General features: G+C 39.8%; 1 protein-coding gene across 11 annotated transcripts in view; it reads left to right on the top strand.

Moving 5' to 3' along the window:
• The first annotated feature begins 1609 nt into the window (after positions 1-1609).
• The window catches only part of LOC125693540 (DNA replication ATP-dependent helicase/nuclease DNA2), a 39668-nt gene continuing 22964 nt past the window's right edge, over positions 1610-18313 (top strand). For 2 of the 11 annotated variants that reach the window (XM_048945625.1, XM_048945624.1), the window contains exons 1-20: positions 1778-2087; positions 2424-2607; positions 4365-4510; positions 4879-5004; positions 5473-5692; positions 6211-6328; positions 6643-6808; positions 7598-7792; positions 8603-8833; positions 9206-9322; positions 9413-9522; positions 10754-10863; positions 11882-12106; positions 12617-12810; positions 12909-12998; positions 13119-13311; positions 13773-13862; positions 14740-14922; positions 15064-15212; positions 15864-15892. In XM_048945625.1, the coding sequence (XP_048801582.1) occupies positions 1921-2087; positions 2424-2607; positions 4365-4510; positions 4879-5004; positions 5473-5692; positions 6211-6328; positions 6643-6808; positions 7598-7792; positions 8603-8833; positions 9206-9322; positions 9413-9522; positions 10754-10863; positions 11882-12106; positions 12617-12810; positions 12909-12998; positions 13119-13311; positions 13773-13862; positions 14740-14922; positions 15064-15212; positions 15864-15892 (3043 nt within the window). In that variant the 5' untranslated portion in view covers positions 1778-1920. The other 9 variants (XM_048945630.1, XM_048945623.1, XM_048945619.1 and 6 more) reach the window with 9 other exon arrangements.

The following is an 18313-nucleotide window of genomic DNA, read 5'->3' as shown; positions in this document are numbered from 1 at the left end:
TTCGATCTAGTTCTAGTTTTTTAGATTTCACAGCATAGCAATTGAACAGGTTTGTACACATCCTTTTTAGGAACTTTAGAAGTTATTATAAATTGATACAATTGCTTCAAAATCAATTTTAAAAGCTTCCTCTGTGTGGGGGAAAAAACCCCACAAAACAACCATGTTAGAAAACATTTTTTGCAACTTCAAGATGTTTTTAGTGTAGTTTTTATTTGCAAGTGTAGATGATTATCCCAAATGTCAACTTTATTATACTGAGAGGCTTGAATGGAAGTGGATATAATTATTATTGCCATATTTCCTGAAAACCTGCTTCCTAGGAGTCTTGTAACTTTAGTTCTACCCAGTGAAACAGTTCCTTCTGTGAAGAATTGGTAATGCAGCCTTGGGTACTACTTTTTATTTTCTGTTCCAGCCATTCCAATATTATATATTCTGTTCTCAGCTATTTCCAATATCCTTAGATATAGAAGTGGAAAAGGTCTCTCCATTTCAGAACTCCTTCAGGTCAGAATCTCTTATCCATACTATCTCCTGAAAATCTCAGATGATGTTTTGTTTCCAGTTATTAAACACTGTCTTTAAAATAGAGTTCAATTCCTTATCCTTACAATGGAAATTTCTGCTTGCTGTAATGGAGGCGTTTGTTTATGCTTTACGTATGTAGTTTGCAGTTACTTCACACAAAAACTTGTATTTGAATCTTCTTTTTAGACTGCTAATTTCCAGTGTCTGTATTGTTTTGTCTTATTCCCTCTGCATAGGAATGTAGAGATAACCTTGCATTCTGCAGCCTCTATCACATGTACAAAGCAAAAAGCTCCTGTACAATAATCTGTTTTAATACTGTACTAAATTGTGTGCCTGTGTGTTTAAAAGAACAAATTATTCCATTTGAATATTAGCAGTACTGCAAGGGAAAGCTTATAAACATAGGCTATGTGTACTTGAGGGTTACCCCTAAGAAAAGGGGCTCATTTAAGTGCCATCTTACCCTTCAAATGTCAAGCTGGATCCTCCTGCTGGATACCTGACCCCTGTTCATGTTGTCTTCCCAGGGCTGGAGCACAGTCCTGTTTCTCAGTGTCTGGCTACATTAGGAATACAAGGCCAAACTCCAATTACTCCATTGTTATTTTTCCTGGCATTTTAAGTGCAGAATACTGATATATCGAGAGTAAACTTAATACCTGCGTTCTTTAGTCCTAGCTCGACTTGACAGGAGCAAGAACGGTTTCCTCAAGTAGTGCTCTTGTGACCAAAAAGTAGCAAAGGGGGCAACCGTGCACGTCTGAGACTGCTGCAGCGCCTCAGAGAGCTGCTGCTTGGTTGCACCGGCTCGTGTTTGTCATAAGGAAAGCTCAACTCCTGGGCTGAGGCTCACCCACAAACATTTGAGAGAGAAAAGCGCCTTTAATTCTGCTTTTTCCCGCAGCCCCATTGTGAGGAGCGCTGACCGCAGCCTGTTAGGCTTCCTCACAGCGCAGGCCGCCCGCACAGCTTCTGCTTTTCATCCCGCGCGCGGGAAGCTCGCGCCGCCCTCCGGCAACTCCCATTGGTTGCTCTGCCTTCGTCCCCACCAATGATCGAGCTGGGGGTGGAGTCTCTGGGCAGGCGAGAGGGGCGGGCTGTGCTGCGCCTGCGCGGAGGTTGGCGCGGCGCGCGGCGCGCGGCATTCGGTTGGGGGTGCGCTGCAGGGTTGAGGTGAGGCTGGCTGCTGCGTAGCGGAGGGACTGCGGTGCTGGGCGGCGGGAGGGAGAAGGGAAAAGGCTTACGTGCAATTTAAAAAGCACGCTGTAGTCGTCTATTTATCCGCGCTGACACGCGTTCTAGCAGTGGAGGGGGGTTTGTGCCGGTCTGTTTCCTCATCAAGCACTGCGGTGGGTTTGGCAGCGTTAATTGTGCTTTCAGAAGACGATGACCGAGCCCTGTAATGCGGCGCTCAGGAGCGGGCTGAACAACAGGTACCGCGTGTTGGAGGTCCGCCTGGTGCGGCGGGACGGACGCGACCCTGAGAAGCACCTGGCGGTCAGCGCTTCCACAGCGCCGGGAGATACGGAGCTGTGCGTCCTTCAGAACAGCTGGTGAGCGGTGCTTTGAGATTCTGCTGAGCTTCTGAAGCAGTTTAAGCCCTTAAATATGAGGAGATATTATAAGCATCAAGTATAGCATGTCGGTGTAAAATGTATCGGTTCTAAAATGGCTGAAAGGATAAATCTGTAATGACGAATCTGGAATGATTTGTAGTCATCAGGATTTCTCTTCATGTGGATTTGATCCGTGACCTAGTGCTCAGAATTAAAGTTTTGTCAGTAAAAAGCTCATAGTAACCTCAGGTTTTGAAGTATGTTGAATCTGTTAGTTTCTTACATGTGGTATCCTGCGCTTGCAAATTGTTGTTGAAATGTTTTGCTTTACAGGGAGTCTGTTCCAGTTGTTCCAGGAGACATTGTTCATTTAGAAGGGGACTGTAGCTCCGGTACCTGGATAATAAATGAGCAGTCTGGATATCTCATTCTTTACCCAGATTTGCTGCTCTCTGGCACTACAATATCCAGTAGCATTCGATGTATGAGAAAAGCGGTGCTGAGTGAAAGGTTTAGGGTAAGTGTTAAAACACCTGATGTTGTAGCATTAATAAGTTAATGTTTCAGCTGAGAATGGTGGCTTAGCTCAATACTAAAACTGTTTGAAATGTGATATTGTAAAATGTCAGTAGCTAGTCATAATGTTTACAGAAAAAGAGCAATTCAGAGGGAAAACTTGTTTTTTGGACTACTTTTTTTTCTTTTTTTTGTTATGTTTGTTTCTCAGAATTTCAGTTGAAATTATTCTGAGTTGTTAATACAGAAAATGGGGACAAAAATATGCTTCTCACTCTAGTTTTCTGGCAACTTCTTTTATACTCTTCTTGTTCCTAGCCATGTTTTCTTGTGCGTAAGAAGTTTTTGCTAGATGTCCACCTCTTGTTGGCTATATGAAAATGTAGTCTCATTTGGCTACTAAAAAGCTTCTGAAACATCAGCCACTTCAGCAAAGGCTTTTCTGGTACCCCATGAGAAGCATGTGTTAGCTCCAGATCTAGCTACTGTATGCCTGTACTATAGTCAGGGTTGGTGTGGGCTAATTCTGGAATCTGTGCTGGAACTCAAAGAGAGAAAAGGTTTCTTGTGGTTGTCCTTGCTGATACGTGAGTGGTAGAGTAGCAATGGCTGCCAGTTCCAGCTGAGGAAAACTAGACATGAGGAGCATGTTAATCCAGATGGGCAAGGGAAGTAGTAAACAGGCTGGCTGGGGAACTGTGACCAGAGCAAGAAATCAAAGTGCAGGACGTTCAGACTGAAAGGAGATGTCAACAGGAGGCCTTCATTAGAGAAGTAACGGGAATAGATTAATTGTTGGGAAGGGACACGTATGGTCAATGAATATGAAGATGTTATAATTATGAAATAAGCAAGAGAATTTGACAGAGTAGATTATAATAACAAAAAGAAAATAGATAGAAAACTTACCCATCTCCTGGGCTCTCTGCAAAATGCCAGAGGAGGGATCTCCAGAAGAGATCTTTCCCCACTGGCAGTCAGCTCTTAAAGGGGTCTAGGAGAGATGGAGCCAGGATCCACCCTTCTGGCAGCACAGGAGAATTGCCTCGCATGGCTGATTCACTGCTCGCTTCAGGTGATCAGTCAGAGGTTCAGGCTGTGATTCAGCAGTTCCCATACAGGACAACACAAAGGGTCCTGACTCTGATAACGCCACTCTTTGAGTTGTGTTCAGGTTCCACACCACTGGTTCTGTGAAAGATACCATTAACTTCCAAACAAACTGATTATCTTTCCAGCTGTTTGGTAGGGGCTTATGCAAAAGTCATAATTTATCCATTCCTGGCAGTGAACTAGGTGGGTTTCTGAGCCACTCTGATGTTGGAATAATTTTATGTGAGTTCATAAAATGCAGGAAATTGCTTCAAATATGGATAATGTAAACATAGTGTTTCTAGGATAGTAAAGATTGTTGCATTAGGAAATGCTGCTGTTAATGCTGTTCACAAGGAAAACCTTCTTGAAATACACTTTAAAATGTGAATTTGTTCCTTCTTTAATTGCTTAGGGATTGTATCCTAACAGTGGATTTGGAATAAAAATGGGAGATAAAGCAATAGAAGACACTCACTGCAGTTTGTCTGTATTTGCAGTCACATTTGAATCCATATTAATAAGTGAGATAAAAGATCTAATGATTTTGCTATTAAAACAATTGAGATGTGTCACATGCAACAAATAAGCCCAGAAATTCTGTGGAAAATCTGCATGAAGTGAATATGAATCTTAAACCTTTTGTACTGTGCAATTGTATTGCAGGGCTCTGAGTGTGGTTCACGGCCAACTCTCATTGGTACAATTCTTCATGAAATTTTCCAGCAATCCGTAACAAATAATTTGTCACCTGAAAAAGTGGAGGAACTAGCAAATAAAATTGTTTTTGGGCAGAAGTATCTCAGAGAAATGTAAGTACTTTTCAAGGATCTGGTTTTATGTTTGGGAGATTAGATGCTTTAACAAATGGTTACTGTTATTAGGAGAGCATCTTACCAAACAATCTTAATGAAATTTTGGTATCTCTTATTTCCCTGCTCTATAATGTAATTTAATATGCCTGCCCTGCTGGAGTTAAATGGGAAATGTAGTTTATTTCTCTTAATGGGTGCTCAGCTGTAGTTTTATGAATTAATAGGGTTATGTGAATGTGTTGCTATCTGTGTTTTGAAGATGGTTCTTTAAACTTGACAATTATTTCCATGAATGTGAAGTACTTGGATACCAAAGGTGAAGCTAATTTTGCCATTGCCCTAATGTAAATGGCTTTGTTTTGTAGGTATCACTTAAAGCTGAAACAAACAGAGGTAATGCAGGAGATAGAAGAATATCTGCCTTCATTTTTTAAGTGGACAGAAGAGTTCATGCGCAATCCAGCTAACCAAAATCAAATGCAACTGAAACTGTAAGAATCCAGAATTAGAAATGATTCTAATTTGTGTATCTTATTTGGGACACTTCCAATTTTTAGAAGAGAGCTTTTTATACAAATCTCTTAACTGACATGGAGCAATTAATTGCCTGGATACCTAAATGGCTAACATTGAGCTCCGTATTTAGTTGCAATTACGAGTAGTGGGAAAGACATCAAGAATGATTATTACAAGGCTGAGGGAGGACTAACATAAAAATCACAGTGATGTTAAAATCATTGTGAACAATGTGGTAGAGAGTAGATGCGTTAGTACTTAAACATCCTTGTCTTTTAATCAGCTGGCTAAGGTAGAAGTTGCTGTAAATATGACTAAAAACTGGAATATTAAACTACTATTCAGATGTAATAGTTTGTCAGCACACGCATACTGCAATGTGTTTTAATCTTGAAATATTAAGGAAAATCATTAACTTCCCCCTTCCTTTGGTTTCTTCCTAGGCCAAGTGACGAGAAAACAGGAGATTGCTCTTCTAAGGTAGAAATCGTAGATATCTTAGACGTTGAAGAGAACATTTGGTCTCCCAGGTTTGGATTGAAGGGAAAGATTGATGTTACAGCCAGGGTGAAAATCCATCGTCGGTGCGGCGTACAGTCCAGGATAATGCCATTAGAGATCAAATCTGGCAAGGAATCAAACTCTATAGAGCACAGGAGTCAGGTACAAAAAGAAGTGTAATTTGACTACTGGTGGCTATAAGCAATCTGTCTTATTAGAATGACTGACTTTGTCTCAAGAATATGAAACATTTGGTTTGTATGTGATGTAATCTGGATTTATGGATGAGCAACCCTGGCATGCTCAAAGCTGATGATTTAAAAATTAGCTGAGGTGTTGGATATATGCTTATTTAAGTCTTTCAAACAGCTTTATGGCTTTTATCCTGAAAAACTGTTGATTAGTCTCTTCTTACTAAACATTTGAGTATTAGCTCGAGGCAAAGAGCTTGAAGAACTATAATTGTGCATCTTGACAGATAGCTGGTCTGAGTGAGGGGCAGTCATGTATAAACTTTTGTTAAGGAAGATGCCTTTTAAGTCAAATGCTTGGTTAGGTGCTTATTAGTTATGCTTTCTAAATTATTTGTAATAGTAATGGCTACATAAATTATCTTATGAAGCTGTTTTAGTATTTATATATACATGACACGCAGTATGTTTCATATAAAATGTTTGCAGGTTATCCTGTATACGTTGTTGAATTTAGAAAGGAGAATGGATCCTGAAGCTGGATTTCTTCTTTATCTTAAAACTGGTACTATGTATCCTGTTACTGGAACTCGCATGGATAGAAGAGGTGATGTTATCCTCCCACCCTTGAAACCTACTTGATTAGTTTAATTATAATGAAGCATTTCAGTAATAGTTGAACTAGCAGGATTTTCTCTCATGGAGCAAGTTATACTTGGCTGTATCATTTGTTGTAATTTTATTTATTCTATGAAGTTGATGTTCAAAACTTAAATATGTTTTATTAATACTTCATTAGGACTTTGCTATATGAGTATCTACTTCTTAGCTGACTGAAGTGTGATGCCTGGTTTCTTTTGGACTAAGAATGATTAAAAGCTACACTTAAAGTATCAACTTAGTTTGTTCTTTTCTTAACAGAATTAATAAAGCTAAGAAACCAGGTGGCCTTCTACTTAATGCACAGTATGTATAAATCTGCTGTGGGAAGACAGCAGTCACAGCTTGCTGCTTTGCCTCCTGTAATTGATGACAGTCAAGCCTGTAAATACTGTTCCCAAATACACAATTGCTTTCTATATAGCAGGTAAGAAAAAAATCCCACCACCCTGGTTTGATACTTCTTTTTTAAATAAGAATAACTTCAGCCTTTGATACTATTATTTGACTTCTGTGATTTGATTTTATTTTTTCATGACAACTCTTGCACTCCCAAACAATGTTCCATAAACTCCAGCATAATAACACTTACATTTTCTTTGATCTGACCATTTGTTTTTTCAGGTTGTAGGAATGAAATTTTGAGAGAACTGGCTTTGTGCATAAGTGTAATATGGTTTAGTAATTGCTTCATAAATCATTATAACATTCAGGTACTGTGGCATTATGTTATTCCTAAGTCACCAGCTGTTTTAACAACTTTTGAACTAACTTTTTTTCACTTGGTTTGCATTTTTAAGTGCACGATTATGTAAAATGCCTATTGATGCTAAATTCCAAGGTGAGTTGACTTGAAGTCTGCTTTTTTATTAACTGTTAAATCCCCTTTGCTTAAGTAAATACCACCATGGTATTCATATCTTACTAAAAAAGAAATAGAAGATGAAATGCTTAAATGTTTGCAGAATTATTCTTGGGAGGTTTTCAATTGGTCTTCTACTTATTTTTCCTAATTCAAAGTCATACAGATGATGTGAAGCTATTAAATGAGATTGTAGGAACAAGGGACATGTAATCAACTTTATTTCAGTGATGATAAATTAAGTGCTATATTTTTCAGTGTTTCAGTATAAACTTAAATTGGTCTCATGTACAAACTGACTTGCAGGAAATGTGGTGGAAGTTGATTCTTTCCTGTGCTTGGTTTTATTCCTAGAGCTGTAGAAGAAAGGATGGCTGGTGTGTCTTTTCCTCCTGCTATGATACCCATTATTGAAAAAGAGACACAGCACCTGAAACCTTCCCACTTAGAGTATTTCAGTCTGTGGTATCTGATGTTAACCTTGGAGATGCAAAGTGGAGACAGTAAAAAGGGGTATAAAAATATATGGATGATACCTTCTTTGGAAAGGTAAGATGAATTTCTAACCTGGTACAAATGAGTGCTTGGAAGCGAGGCATTGTTTTCCTCACAAGGGAACCTAGATGTTTTCTACTGCTTGTAGAAATAATCAGATGTACTTCTTGTAAAGTAGAGCTTGAGATGTGAGCTGATGAAATCATTAGCTTGCTACACTTACAGGTTATATATTTTTGATATATGTTTTTCTGTTGCTGTTAAGTCAGGCGTGGGAAGCAGTAAGTTAATTGCAGTCTCAGCCTTCAGAAGTAGAAATTGTATCATTTTGTTTCAGTTCCTGAAGGCTGACACTGGATGTTGGCTGTGAGTCCAGCTCACTGCACTGCTTTTCTGAGGGTATTATTGACAAATAATGATGTATTTTGGGCTCTGCTCCTATGCTTGCCTGAGAATGTGGATAAACACTAAGGGCTCTTGCTGGCTGAAGTATTTTCTGTCTTACATCCCTGGACATAGTAGCTATACAAAAATTAATGGGTGGTTTGTGGGCCCATTTAAATGAGTTTGTTTATGTGGTGTTTTAGGTGAAACAAGCAATTTATTAAGCAAATATCAAACATTTCAGTGAAGTGCATCCTTATATTTTAGTGTTCAGTTTTTAACAAAGTTATCTGTAATTTTATTTTAGGTATCAGCTGAAGCAAGTATAAAGTGTTTGTATATCTTTACAATTCTTCTCTGGTCATAGAGGCTATTGAAAACTGGCTAAATTTTTTTATTTCTTGCTTACATATATAAAATATTTGTCTTACTGTGGGGATCTTACACTGAAAAATTAATTTTTCTGTAATATCTTCACAGAGAGAAGGCTGGAGACTGTGTTGGAAACATGATCAGAATTGATCGAGTTCAGGAAGTTTCCGAAGGACAATATCTGCATTCTTTCCAACGTAAAAATGGTGTTGTACCTGGAGCAAACCTCTTGGTTGGTGATAGAGTTGTTGTGAGTGGAGAAGAAAATGGTTTGCTTGGCTTGGCTACTGGCTACGTGAGAGAAATCAGTGCAACAACGATCTCCTGTTTGTTGGGCAGGTAATAGAATAAAAGGAAAAACATCTGCTTGGCAGCACTGTGATATGGGCTTCAAGAAAGGCACTCCCAGGCCTGAAAAAAGCTCTGAAATGGTCTGACTCTTCTTGCTTGGCTCATGGAGGTATATTCTAAAAATCATGACTGAAGGTGGCAGATCGGTGTCCTTATGCCTATGTTGACTGATTAAAAAACATACCTGCAAAGTGTATCTCCAACATAAGTTTCCATGGATACTCTGGTTGTTTTTGTTATTAGTAACTTTAATTATTTGGACTACACTGCCTTGAAATGTGCCCTTATTAACGAGACTTTTATCATCAACTTACTGCTTGTAAGCACAATTAATTTGTGCATCTTACTGTTGTCCTTCAGGAATTTATCAAAGCTCCCTGAGAGTACCACTTTTAGGTTGGATCATGAAGAAGGAGACTGTGGTATAGGAGTTCCCTTTGAAAACCTCTCTAAACTGATGAAAGATTCCCCAGTCAGGTATGAAGAATCAAATTAATTTCACACTTTGAGTATTTTTAGGTTTTTCTCAATGAGAAACTCACGATTCTTGTATTTTTGCATCTGCAGTGAAAAGCTCCGCAACTTGATCATTGACTTCCACAAACCTCGTTTTATTCAGCATTTGAGCTCAGTCCTTCCTCCAGAAGCAAAGGAAGCTGTTGCAAGTATTTTAAAGGGTATTAAGGCTTTGGTTTTTTCCTCCTAAAGTCTTATGATTAATGGTATATTTCTATTGCCAAAGCATTTATCACAGTTGATACAAGCTCTCTTTTTCTACATCAGGGTCTAGTAGTAGTTTTTTGTTTAAAAATAAATTCTGGCATTACATGTCTTTCTGTGACATTTCTTTCATTACATTACATTACATGTCTTTCTGTGATCAGTTGAGCTACTTGGAAGATGTGACCAGATGTCTGCTTAGAATTTTGTTTTACTTTAATAGTTCCTGTAGCTTGCAGTTTTAGCATTCTCTAATTGTTACAAAATTGGGAACAAGGAAGACTTGTGATAGAGGAAGTGGACTTTGAGGCAGTGGAAGAAAGGAGATAGGCTTTGATGTAAACATTCACTTCTATAGGCTCTTCTATTGACTTGTTGACTACTCTGCAATATATGAAGCTTTGTGGCACTCCTGATTTTGTTTTTTTTTTTGTTGAACAGAGGATGTATGTGATAGTGTCATAGTCAGTGAAAATAGTCACTGCTGACTGAGATGTCTTTGAAAACATAACTCACTTGTCTTAAATCAAATAACTACTTATAAAAACTTTCTGAAAACTAAAAGATGCACCTTGTTGCTTGGAGGTCTGCTTCAAATAAGAATTTTGCCCAGCCTTCTAGCAAACCACTGAAAGGGGAAGGAAATGAGAGGAAGGTGTATGTGCTAGAACTGAAGAATGATGGATTAACAAATACTGGAAGACAGGGAGTAACAGTTCCTTCCCCATACTTGCAAACAAATCCTGGCTTTCAGTAAGACACCAATAATTCTCCATGCTCCTTGATTGTTTGTTTGTTTGCTTTTGCTTGAGCTTTGCCTAATCCAAATAACCAGACTGTACTGCTCATCTGCATCAGACTGGGGAAACACAGCTCTGGTTTCTTCCTGTGGTGTTTTTTTTTTCTGAGCAAGATGATGCTATCTGTGCAATTCACTTTGCATGTTTGAATATGAAAATGGGTATGATGAAAAGAAAAATGGAAAATGGCAACAAGATATCAATCACATTTAGGCTATCAGAAAAAATAAACTGCAGAAGGTCACAAAACATCTTCAATGATGTGTTTCTGAGATAGCAGTACAGACCCTGTACCACTTGTCTGCATATTGCAAAGTTGAACATCATTGCTCTAGCAAGTACAATTATGAAGTGTAGACATTTTCTTGTTATTTTTTCTGCTTTAAAGGTCTGAATAAGCCTCAGAAACAGGCAATGAAACAAGTGTTGCTTTCAAAAGACTACACGCTTATTGTGGGTATGCCAGGAACAGGAAAAACAACTACAATATGCGCTTTGGTAAGATCCTGTGCTTTGATTTTGAAAAGATTTGTAAGATTTGGAGAGCATTAAACATGTTTTATGCTCTTCTCGAGTAATGGCCCTAACTCAGTGTACTGCTATTGGTGTAATTTCAAAGAAGGAAATTTTTTTGTTTCAATTTAAGAACTTTTATTTGGTAGAACTGAAAACTTGCTCTGTGGAATAGGATTGTCTTTTGCTTCTATGGGAATATGTGAGAGGGAAAAAATTGAAGTAATACTTGATCACTTTGTGACATTTTAATGATACAATTTTTGTCCCTAAATGCCAACAAGTCCTAAAGCCTTGAATTGCAGCTCAAAAAAAGGACTCTTTGGGGAAGTCTACAATTTGCCCAATGGGAGCTGTATAAACCCAAGGTGCTGAAGCTGTGTGGTCCAGTCACTGACCCTTCTGGCGAGTGGTTTTCTCTCCCCAGAAATGGGCTGCAGGAACTTACTGGGTTCAGGCTGTGGGCTGAGCTGTTCCTGAAAGAAGTGATATTTCACATCCAGTTGTTATCTTTCCTGAACGGGTGTTTTGTCTTCTGCCTCCTTTCATTTCCCTGCTGCATGAGAACTGGTGGGGCAAGAGGAAGATGAAGAGTGAGCAAGCTGCTGCTATTACTGGATCAGCTCATTCCACTGAATTTGATGTTAAACTCTCATGCGGAAAATTATTTCCAGAATTGGTCTGGAAGGCTTCTGCATACAGTATTGATATTCTTTGGCACACTGCCTTTTTAATGTAGTTTGCAAGCATGTGTAGATGTCCTTCTCTTACTCTTCTGTATCACGTGTAGTAAGCCTGCTGTTTAGGAGATGCGTCAGTTCTGTTGCTCATATTCCCTTGATAATAGCACACTAGCTGATTTGGCTGGGAAGAATTATATTAATGAAGTCATACTGGCTGTTGGCTCCATCTGAAAACTTAGTGTTCCACCCCAGCTTTGGTCACGCTAAGTCTTTCTGTAAGCTAAAAGCATTTTTTTTTTTTCCTCTTCTCCACTCACTAGGTGAGAATTCTCTCTGCTTGTGGCTTCAGTGTTCTTCTGACTAGTTTTACACACACTGCTGTGGACAATATCCTGCTGAAGCTAGCCAAATTCAAAGTAGGCTTCTTGCGTTTGGGAAGAGCTCAGAAGGTTCATCCAGATATACGGAAATTTACAGAAGAAGAAATTTGCAGGTCCAAATCAATTAAATCTGTAATGGATTTGGAAGAGCTCTACAACAGTCAGGTGAGAGAAGTGTTTCTGCAAGGCCTGCAATGCATATTATGTTAGTATTCTGGTTGGTCAGATGCTGTAGAGTTAGGAACCCATCTCAAGAATGTGTTACTGGCAGGAGAAATCTGTGCTGAAACAGATGCTCAATTCCTGCATCATTGCAATTTCATTACAGCCAAGAATGACTAATTGTAGTAGTCTAAAAGCTGAAAAGCATTTTTTATGTTTACACAAAATAACTGATAATTACATTTAATAATTCCCAAAGAGTTGGAGAAACAGGTGGTGGCAACTTCAAAGTAAATTAATTGAAAGAGTGAGATTTCAAGATTGCTAGACTTTAAGAACACAAGGTCAATATGTCTGCAGTGTGAATGGCATTGATTTAAAGGGCTAAAATTTATTGGTTTTATCTTTAGTTAATTTAAATGTTTTTGGTTTTTTTTTTTTTTTTTTTTAACCAGAAAAATGTTCTGTGCAGGGATTGAAGCTTTCTCTTATTAGTGTGTCTTGATTTTTCAGCCAGTGGTAGCAACAGCCTGCATGGGCATAAATCACCCCATCTTTGTTCAGAAGCAGTTTGATTTCTGTATAGTTGATGAAGCTTCCCAGATAAGCCAGCCCATCTGTCTGGGGCCACTGTTCTGTTCCAAAAGGTTTGTGCTGGTGGGGGACCATCAGCAGCTGCCTCCACTTGTACAGAATTCAGAAGCAAGGTGAGATTCGCTGGACAAGTACCAGTAATATGAATTTTGGGAGGGCTTTTGCAGTATGTTGTCTGACATGCTTTTGTGAATTGTTTACTTTGTACTAGAGATCTTGGTATGAGTGAAAGTTTATTTAAAAGGCTGGAGCAAAACCAAAATGCTGTTGTCCAGTTGACTGTGCAATACAGAATGAACAGGTATGTTGGTATGTTAAACTTATTTGTTACAGTAGTTTTCCTTTTTTTTTTTTTTTTTTTTTTTAAACATGAGATTGAAATTACAAGATTTGACACCACTTCTTTCTTCTTCATCCTTAGTAAAATTATGTCACTGAGTAACAAGCTAGTGTATGAAGGCAAACTGGAATGTGGATCAGAGAAGGTGTCAAATGCCACTGCTAATTTGCCAAATCTAAAAATGCTGAAACTGGAGCTTGCAGATGCTTCAAAAATATGGTTGAAAGAAGTACTTGAGCCAGACAAACCTGTATGTTTTCTGAACACTGAAAAGGTCAAGTTCATTTATTTCTCTTCCATTTAAATTTTGTTATATGCTAGAAAATCCATCTCAAACGTAGAAGTCCATCTTCAATATAAGATTCATGTATTACAGCAGTCAAGCAAAATGAAAAGAATCCTCACCACAAAAAGTCTATTTTTATTATATGTATTGTATAGATGTAAAATCAGATGATGGAGCCTTGACAGTTTCTTGAGGTGACTTGCTCTTACTAGAAATTTGGAGTTATGAAATGGCTATTACTGGAAACAAATTCTGTCTAATTGTTTCAGCATGTTTTGTAAATGCTCTGAGGTTAATTTTTGATACAGGTACTCTGTAGAATTTAGCATTTACCCCTACCTTAAAAAAAAAAAAAAAATAGCATGAACACTGTATGATAGAATGAGTTAAGGATCAGAATACAGTGCACCTTCAGAGATGCTCATTATTTTCCATTTATATTTTTAAAGGTCCCAGCACCAGAACACACAGAAAAAGGTGGTGTATGTAATGTGACAGAAGCCAAACTAGTGTTCTTCCTCACAACTTTATTCATTAAGGTATCTTTTACTTGAATGTTGCTTAAGAGGGAGTGTTCTGTAATTAATCTTACGTTGCTGTGGAAATTCTGACTACATGTGTGTGGTTATTCTTGGTGGGATAACTGTGAGGGTAAATTCATGGTTGGCTTTGTGTTGCTACATAAGGGATCTGAAGTCTGCATTCAATTCCCTGTCACATGCCTGGTTGGAGTTTGGGGTGAAATAAAAGCTGAGTGCTAAATTCTTTAAGAGATGAGGATGGGCTTTCTTGTGAGGGGGAGGGGAAGGGATTTGCCTTTCTCCCTTGTTTCATAGAATCACAGAGTTGCACAGGTTGGAAAAGACCTAAAAAGATCACCAAGTCCAACTGCAACCTAACCACACTACCCTAACTCTAACCACCCACCGCTAAATTATGTCCCTGAGCACCACATCCAAACAGATTTTAATCACATTCAAGGATGGTGACTCAACCACCTCCCTGGGGAGCCTATTCCACTGCTTAACAACCCTTTCTGTAAAGAAGTTTTTCCTGATATCCGACCTAAGCCTCCCCTAGAGCAACTTGAGGCCGTAATCTAGTCAACTTGAGGAGTGCTGCAGACTAATGAATAGTTCTGCATATTGACTTCCCAGTCTGAAGAAGAAAGAAGAATGAGGATTTTGAGAATGCCTGTCTATGCTAGGTGAAGACAAAGCTTGGGATCTTGCAGTTATTAATATTTTCCTTGATTTATACCAATCTCATTTAGAGTTCCATTGATTTCTTACTGCAGAGATGATAGCTTGCAACACTATTTAAAAAAAAAAAAATCCTACAGGCTTCTTCAGCTGGGGAAAAAAAAAGAAAAACAAGTTAACTACAGTGACTATTTTCTGTTTTTGCTTCACTTAGGCTGGCTGTAAGCCTTCAGACATTGGTATTATATCGCCATACAGACATCAGTTGAAAGTAATCACTGATTTGATGGCAAGACTGAAGGAGAGCAGAGTGGAAGTCAACACTATAGACAAATACCAAGGAAGAGACAAAAGTATCATAATTGTGTCTTTTGTTAGGAACAGTAACGATGAAAATGTGAGTTGTTCATCCTAACCTGACTTTCATTCCACTTTAAAAACTATCCTGAACCTTAAACTTAGATACATTTTGAAAATTATCCACCTCTAATTCTGCAACTTACATGGGAAAAATAAAAGCAGATTGTTTATTTATCAGCTTGGTGCCCTCCTGAAGGATTGGAGACGACTCAATGTTGCTATCACAAGAGCCAAGCACAAACTCATCATGGTGGGCTGCGTTCCATCACTCCGCCGCTACCCTCCTTTGGAGAAGCTGCTCTGCCATCTGCAGTCTGAGGCAATGATATCCTTTTTCAACACTGTTTTGTGAAAGGGGGAAGGTAAGACTACTTTGGATAGGAGGTAAGAATGGGAAAACCTTTGATCGTTTAGATTATATTTGTAATGCTAATTGTCAGAACGGTATGCATGCACGCATGGTGGGCGTGTGCCAGGAGCAGGCTTTGATGACAAGCTAATAGGCAGATCTAGGACTTCCATTCTGTCTTGAAAAGTAGAAATAAAACTCCATGGTGATTTGCAAATCAACTTTGATATAGCTTTTTATTTAAAATTTGAGTACATTTTTAATGCTTTTGCTTTCTGCATTTTCTTTTTCCTGATTGTCTTGGTTTCAGGGTATCTTCACGTCAGTGTGATGACTATTTTTGGAAGAGCCATTTATTTAAATACCTATTGAGAGAATGCTTCAGGATTAAGGTTCCTAACTTAGAAAATTGTTTAACCTGTGACCTGTTCATCTTTTTCTTCATTCTCTCTGGCACTGTATCAAGTCTGTTCTTGTTTCAGCTCCTTACATCTCCTATTTAAATAGGAAAGTTAGATGTTTTCTTTACAGATGACATCTGTACATACTCGTACACTTCCTGTTTGTTTTGTTTCTGAAAGCAGCACATCCCTAAGATGCTTACGAGCTACTTCCTTAACTTCCTACATCTTCAATCTTCCCGCAGGGGCTCATGAAGGTATCCACAAATGTAACATTTTATGATTGTGAAGACTGAGTGTTTTAGAAGATATTTCTTGTATATTTTGTTCTGGTGCTGCTGAATGTAAATTATTGCTTAGTGGAATGTGAGTGCTGACATGCACAGTTCAGTTTTGGCTTCATTCAGATTGAAATTATTTTCAATGATTTTAAATGTTTCTTTCAGTAAAAGTAACGATACACATTTCTTTAATAAACTGATTGTGGAGTTGGTCCTTTTAGAACCAGGGGACGTGTAACAAACCAGGAATGTAAAGTATTTCGTTCCTTCAGGTACTGTTTAGCTGTTTCTATGCTCATTTTTAATTTTGATAAACACATTTCTGCTTATATGGATGGGGGGATAAGTTTGAGGAGGAGGCCTGGGCAGAGTTCAGTGCTGTACTGAGCCACTACTGCGTTCTCTGCGCTCAGTTTGATTTTACACATTAAAATGTAGGTCACATCCACTAACCCCATTTATTAACATTCCTAATTAAAATGCTGTGTTGTGTGGTTTGGGGAAAAAAGCCTCATGGTCTTTGATTTTTGTTTTTAAGTATAGAACATTTTAATTTTTATATATATAATGTAATGAATCTCTCAGCTGAAGCTCCCTTGCTTATTTCTGTAATCCCTTGGTTTTTCCATGCAAGTGGGACAAGGGTGATACGGATGCACTGAACTCCTTTTTCTGAGCAGTTCGAGGGAAAGAAAGGAACTGGAACAGCTCTCCCTAGCTGCAGCTCTGCCTGGGGCTCGTAGTTGTTTCAATCCACCGAACGAGGAACCAAGTGGTTCGCATTCCTTTGAGCTGTGTCACTTCTGAAACTTTCTCGTACAGGCACAGTCCGTGATGCCAGGTTTTGAGCAATCCTCCGTGCTCTGCTCTTTCCTGGGCTAATTCTAAAAGTAAAAACGAGCGTGACCAGAAACAGCGTGTTTCCGTCCTGAAATGCCCGCGCCTTCCTTCCCCCACAGCCAGGCTCGCTAACATCCCGCGCAGGGCTGGAGTATCGCGATAACTGCGAGCTGCAGTGGGAGGCGGTCTTCCCGCCGCAGGGGGCGCCCTTGGGGCCGGGCTCCGGCAGCAGCGGGTGGGGTGGGGCGGGAGGAGGCGCAGGGAGCGGCCGGGGTGGCGGCGGCGGCTCCTCCTCCTCCTCCTTTCCAGCCATGGGTGAGCGGCGCCGGGCCGGGGGCTGCGGGGCATTGGGGGCGCGAGCAGAAAATGTCCGCTGTCAGGCTTCGAGGGGCGGCAACGCGGCCGGGGCCGTGGCGGCGGGCGATTGTTGCGCGGGAGCCGAGGGCTTTCCGCCGTCTCAGAGGAGGGCGGAGCGGCGGTGGGAGGCGCGGGCGGGACCCCGCCGCATCCGTGGTGCGGAGACCGCTCGATACCCGCGGCGCGGCTCGTCCCGTATGCGGGGCGGGGGGCCCTCCGCGGTGTTTCTGGAGCGGCCGCCGGCGGCCCGTGCAGCCCGCGCGTTGCGTCTCAGCAGCCACGTGAAAGCAAAGAGCGCCGTGCGGGTGGGTCGGGCTGGCGCTGAGCGGGGGGCTGCGTGCTCTCGCAGGGCTGGGGCTGCTCAGCACCTCGCCGGCTGTTCGTGCTGCCAGCTGTGTGACAGTGTTTTCTATTGAAGTGCCTGTAAATTGAGGCTACGTGGAAGTAATCGTTAAGGTCGTCTTAGGTGCGTTACCTCAGCAATGCTGCTTTTCTAGAAGAAGTGAGGTAGGCTGGGTTGTGTGCTACTTTGGTGTTTGATGGGCAGTTAGGAATAGAGAACATTAAGAAGGTAGTTTTCTAAGCTTCTGATGTCTAAAAGCCTAAAGTGGTGCCATTAAAGAAGTCAGACAAGTGATTTGATTGCTTTTGGAGTAACCCAGTGAGAAACTGGCTATTCTAAAGAAAATGCACACACACATATATAATATTTAATTGCAAACAGCAGAAAGCAATAAATCATAAACTTCTTTTCCTTCTTTCCAATCCTTTTGATCCTGGTGAATGAACAGTGTGGCTTTGTCTCGTGTTTCCATTTGGTAAAATAGATGGCAGCCTGAGTGTTTGAGATGCTTCATTATGAGTGAAAATGAAGTAGGAATCTCCCGAATACTGCTCTCATTAGCTGCAGCTCTAAAGAGAGGAACCTTGTCTGTTCTGTCTGATTAGAGTGACTTTGAAAAGCTGTGGGAATCTTACTGATAAGGTTTAATCCCTAAACGTAAATTTCTTCATGTACGTTCTGGACAGTGCGTTTTTAATTAGAACTATTGGCAAAAGCTTTATTTCCTACACTTAGATTTTTTTCTGCCTAGGAAATATTTTGTATCTATAACAAGGATCTTGGGTTTTCATTTTTACTTATTTTTGTTGTTGTAAAAAAAAAAAACACAAGTGTGCATACATTATGTTTTCATGAAA

This window comes from Lagopus muta, chromosome 5 (assembly GCF_023343835.1).
Source record: "Lagopus muta isolate bLagMut1 chromosome 5, bLagMut1 primary, whole genome shotgun sequence".
Taxonomy (NCBI): domain Eukaryota; kingdom Metazoa; phylum Chordata; class Aves; order Galliformes; family Phasianidae; genus Lagopus; species Lagopus muta.
The sequence above is the reverse complement of the archived record's forward strand: the minus strand, read 5'-3'. Positions and strand labels throughout refer to the sequence as shown.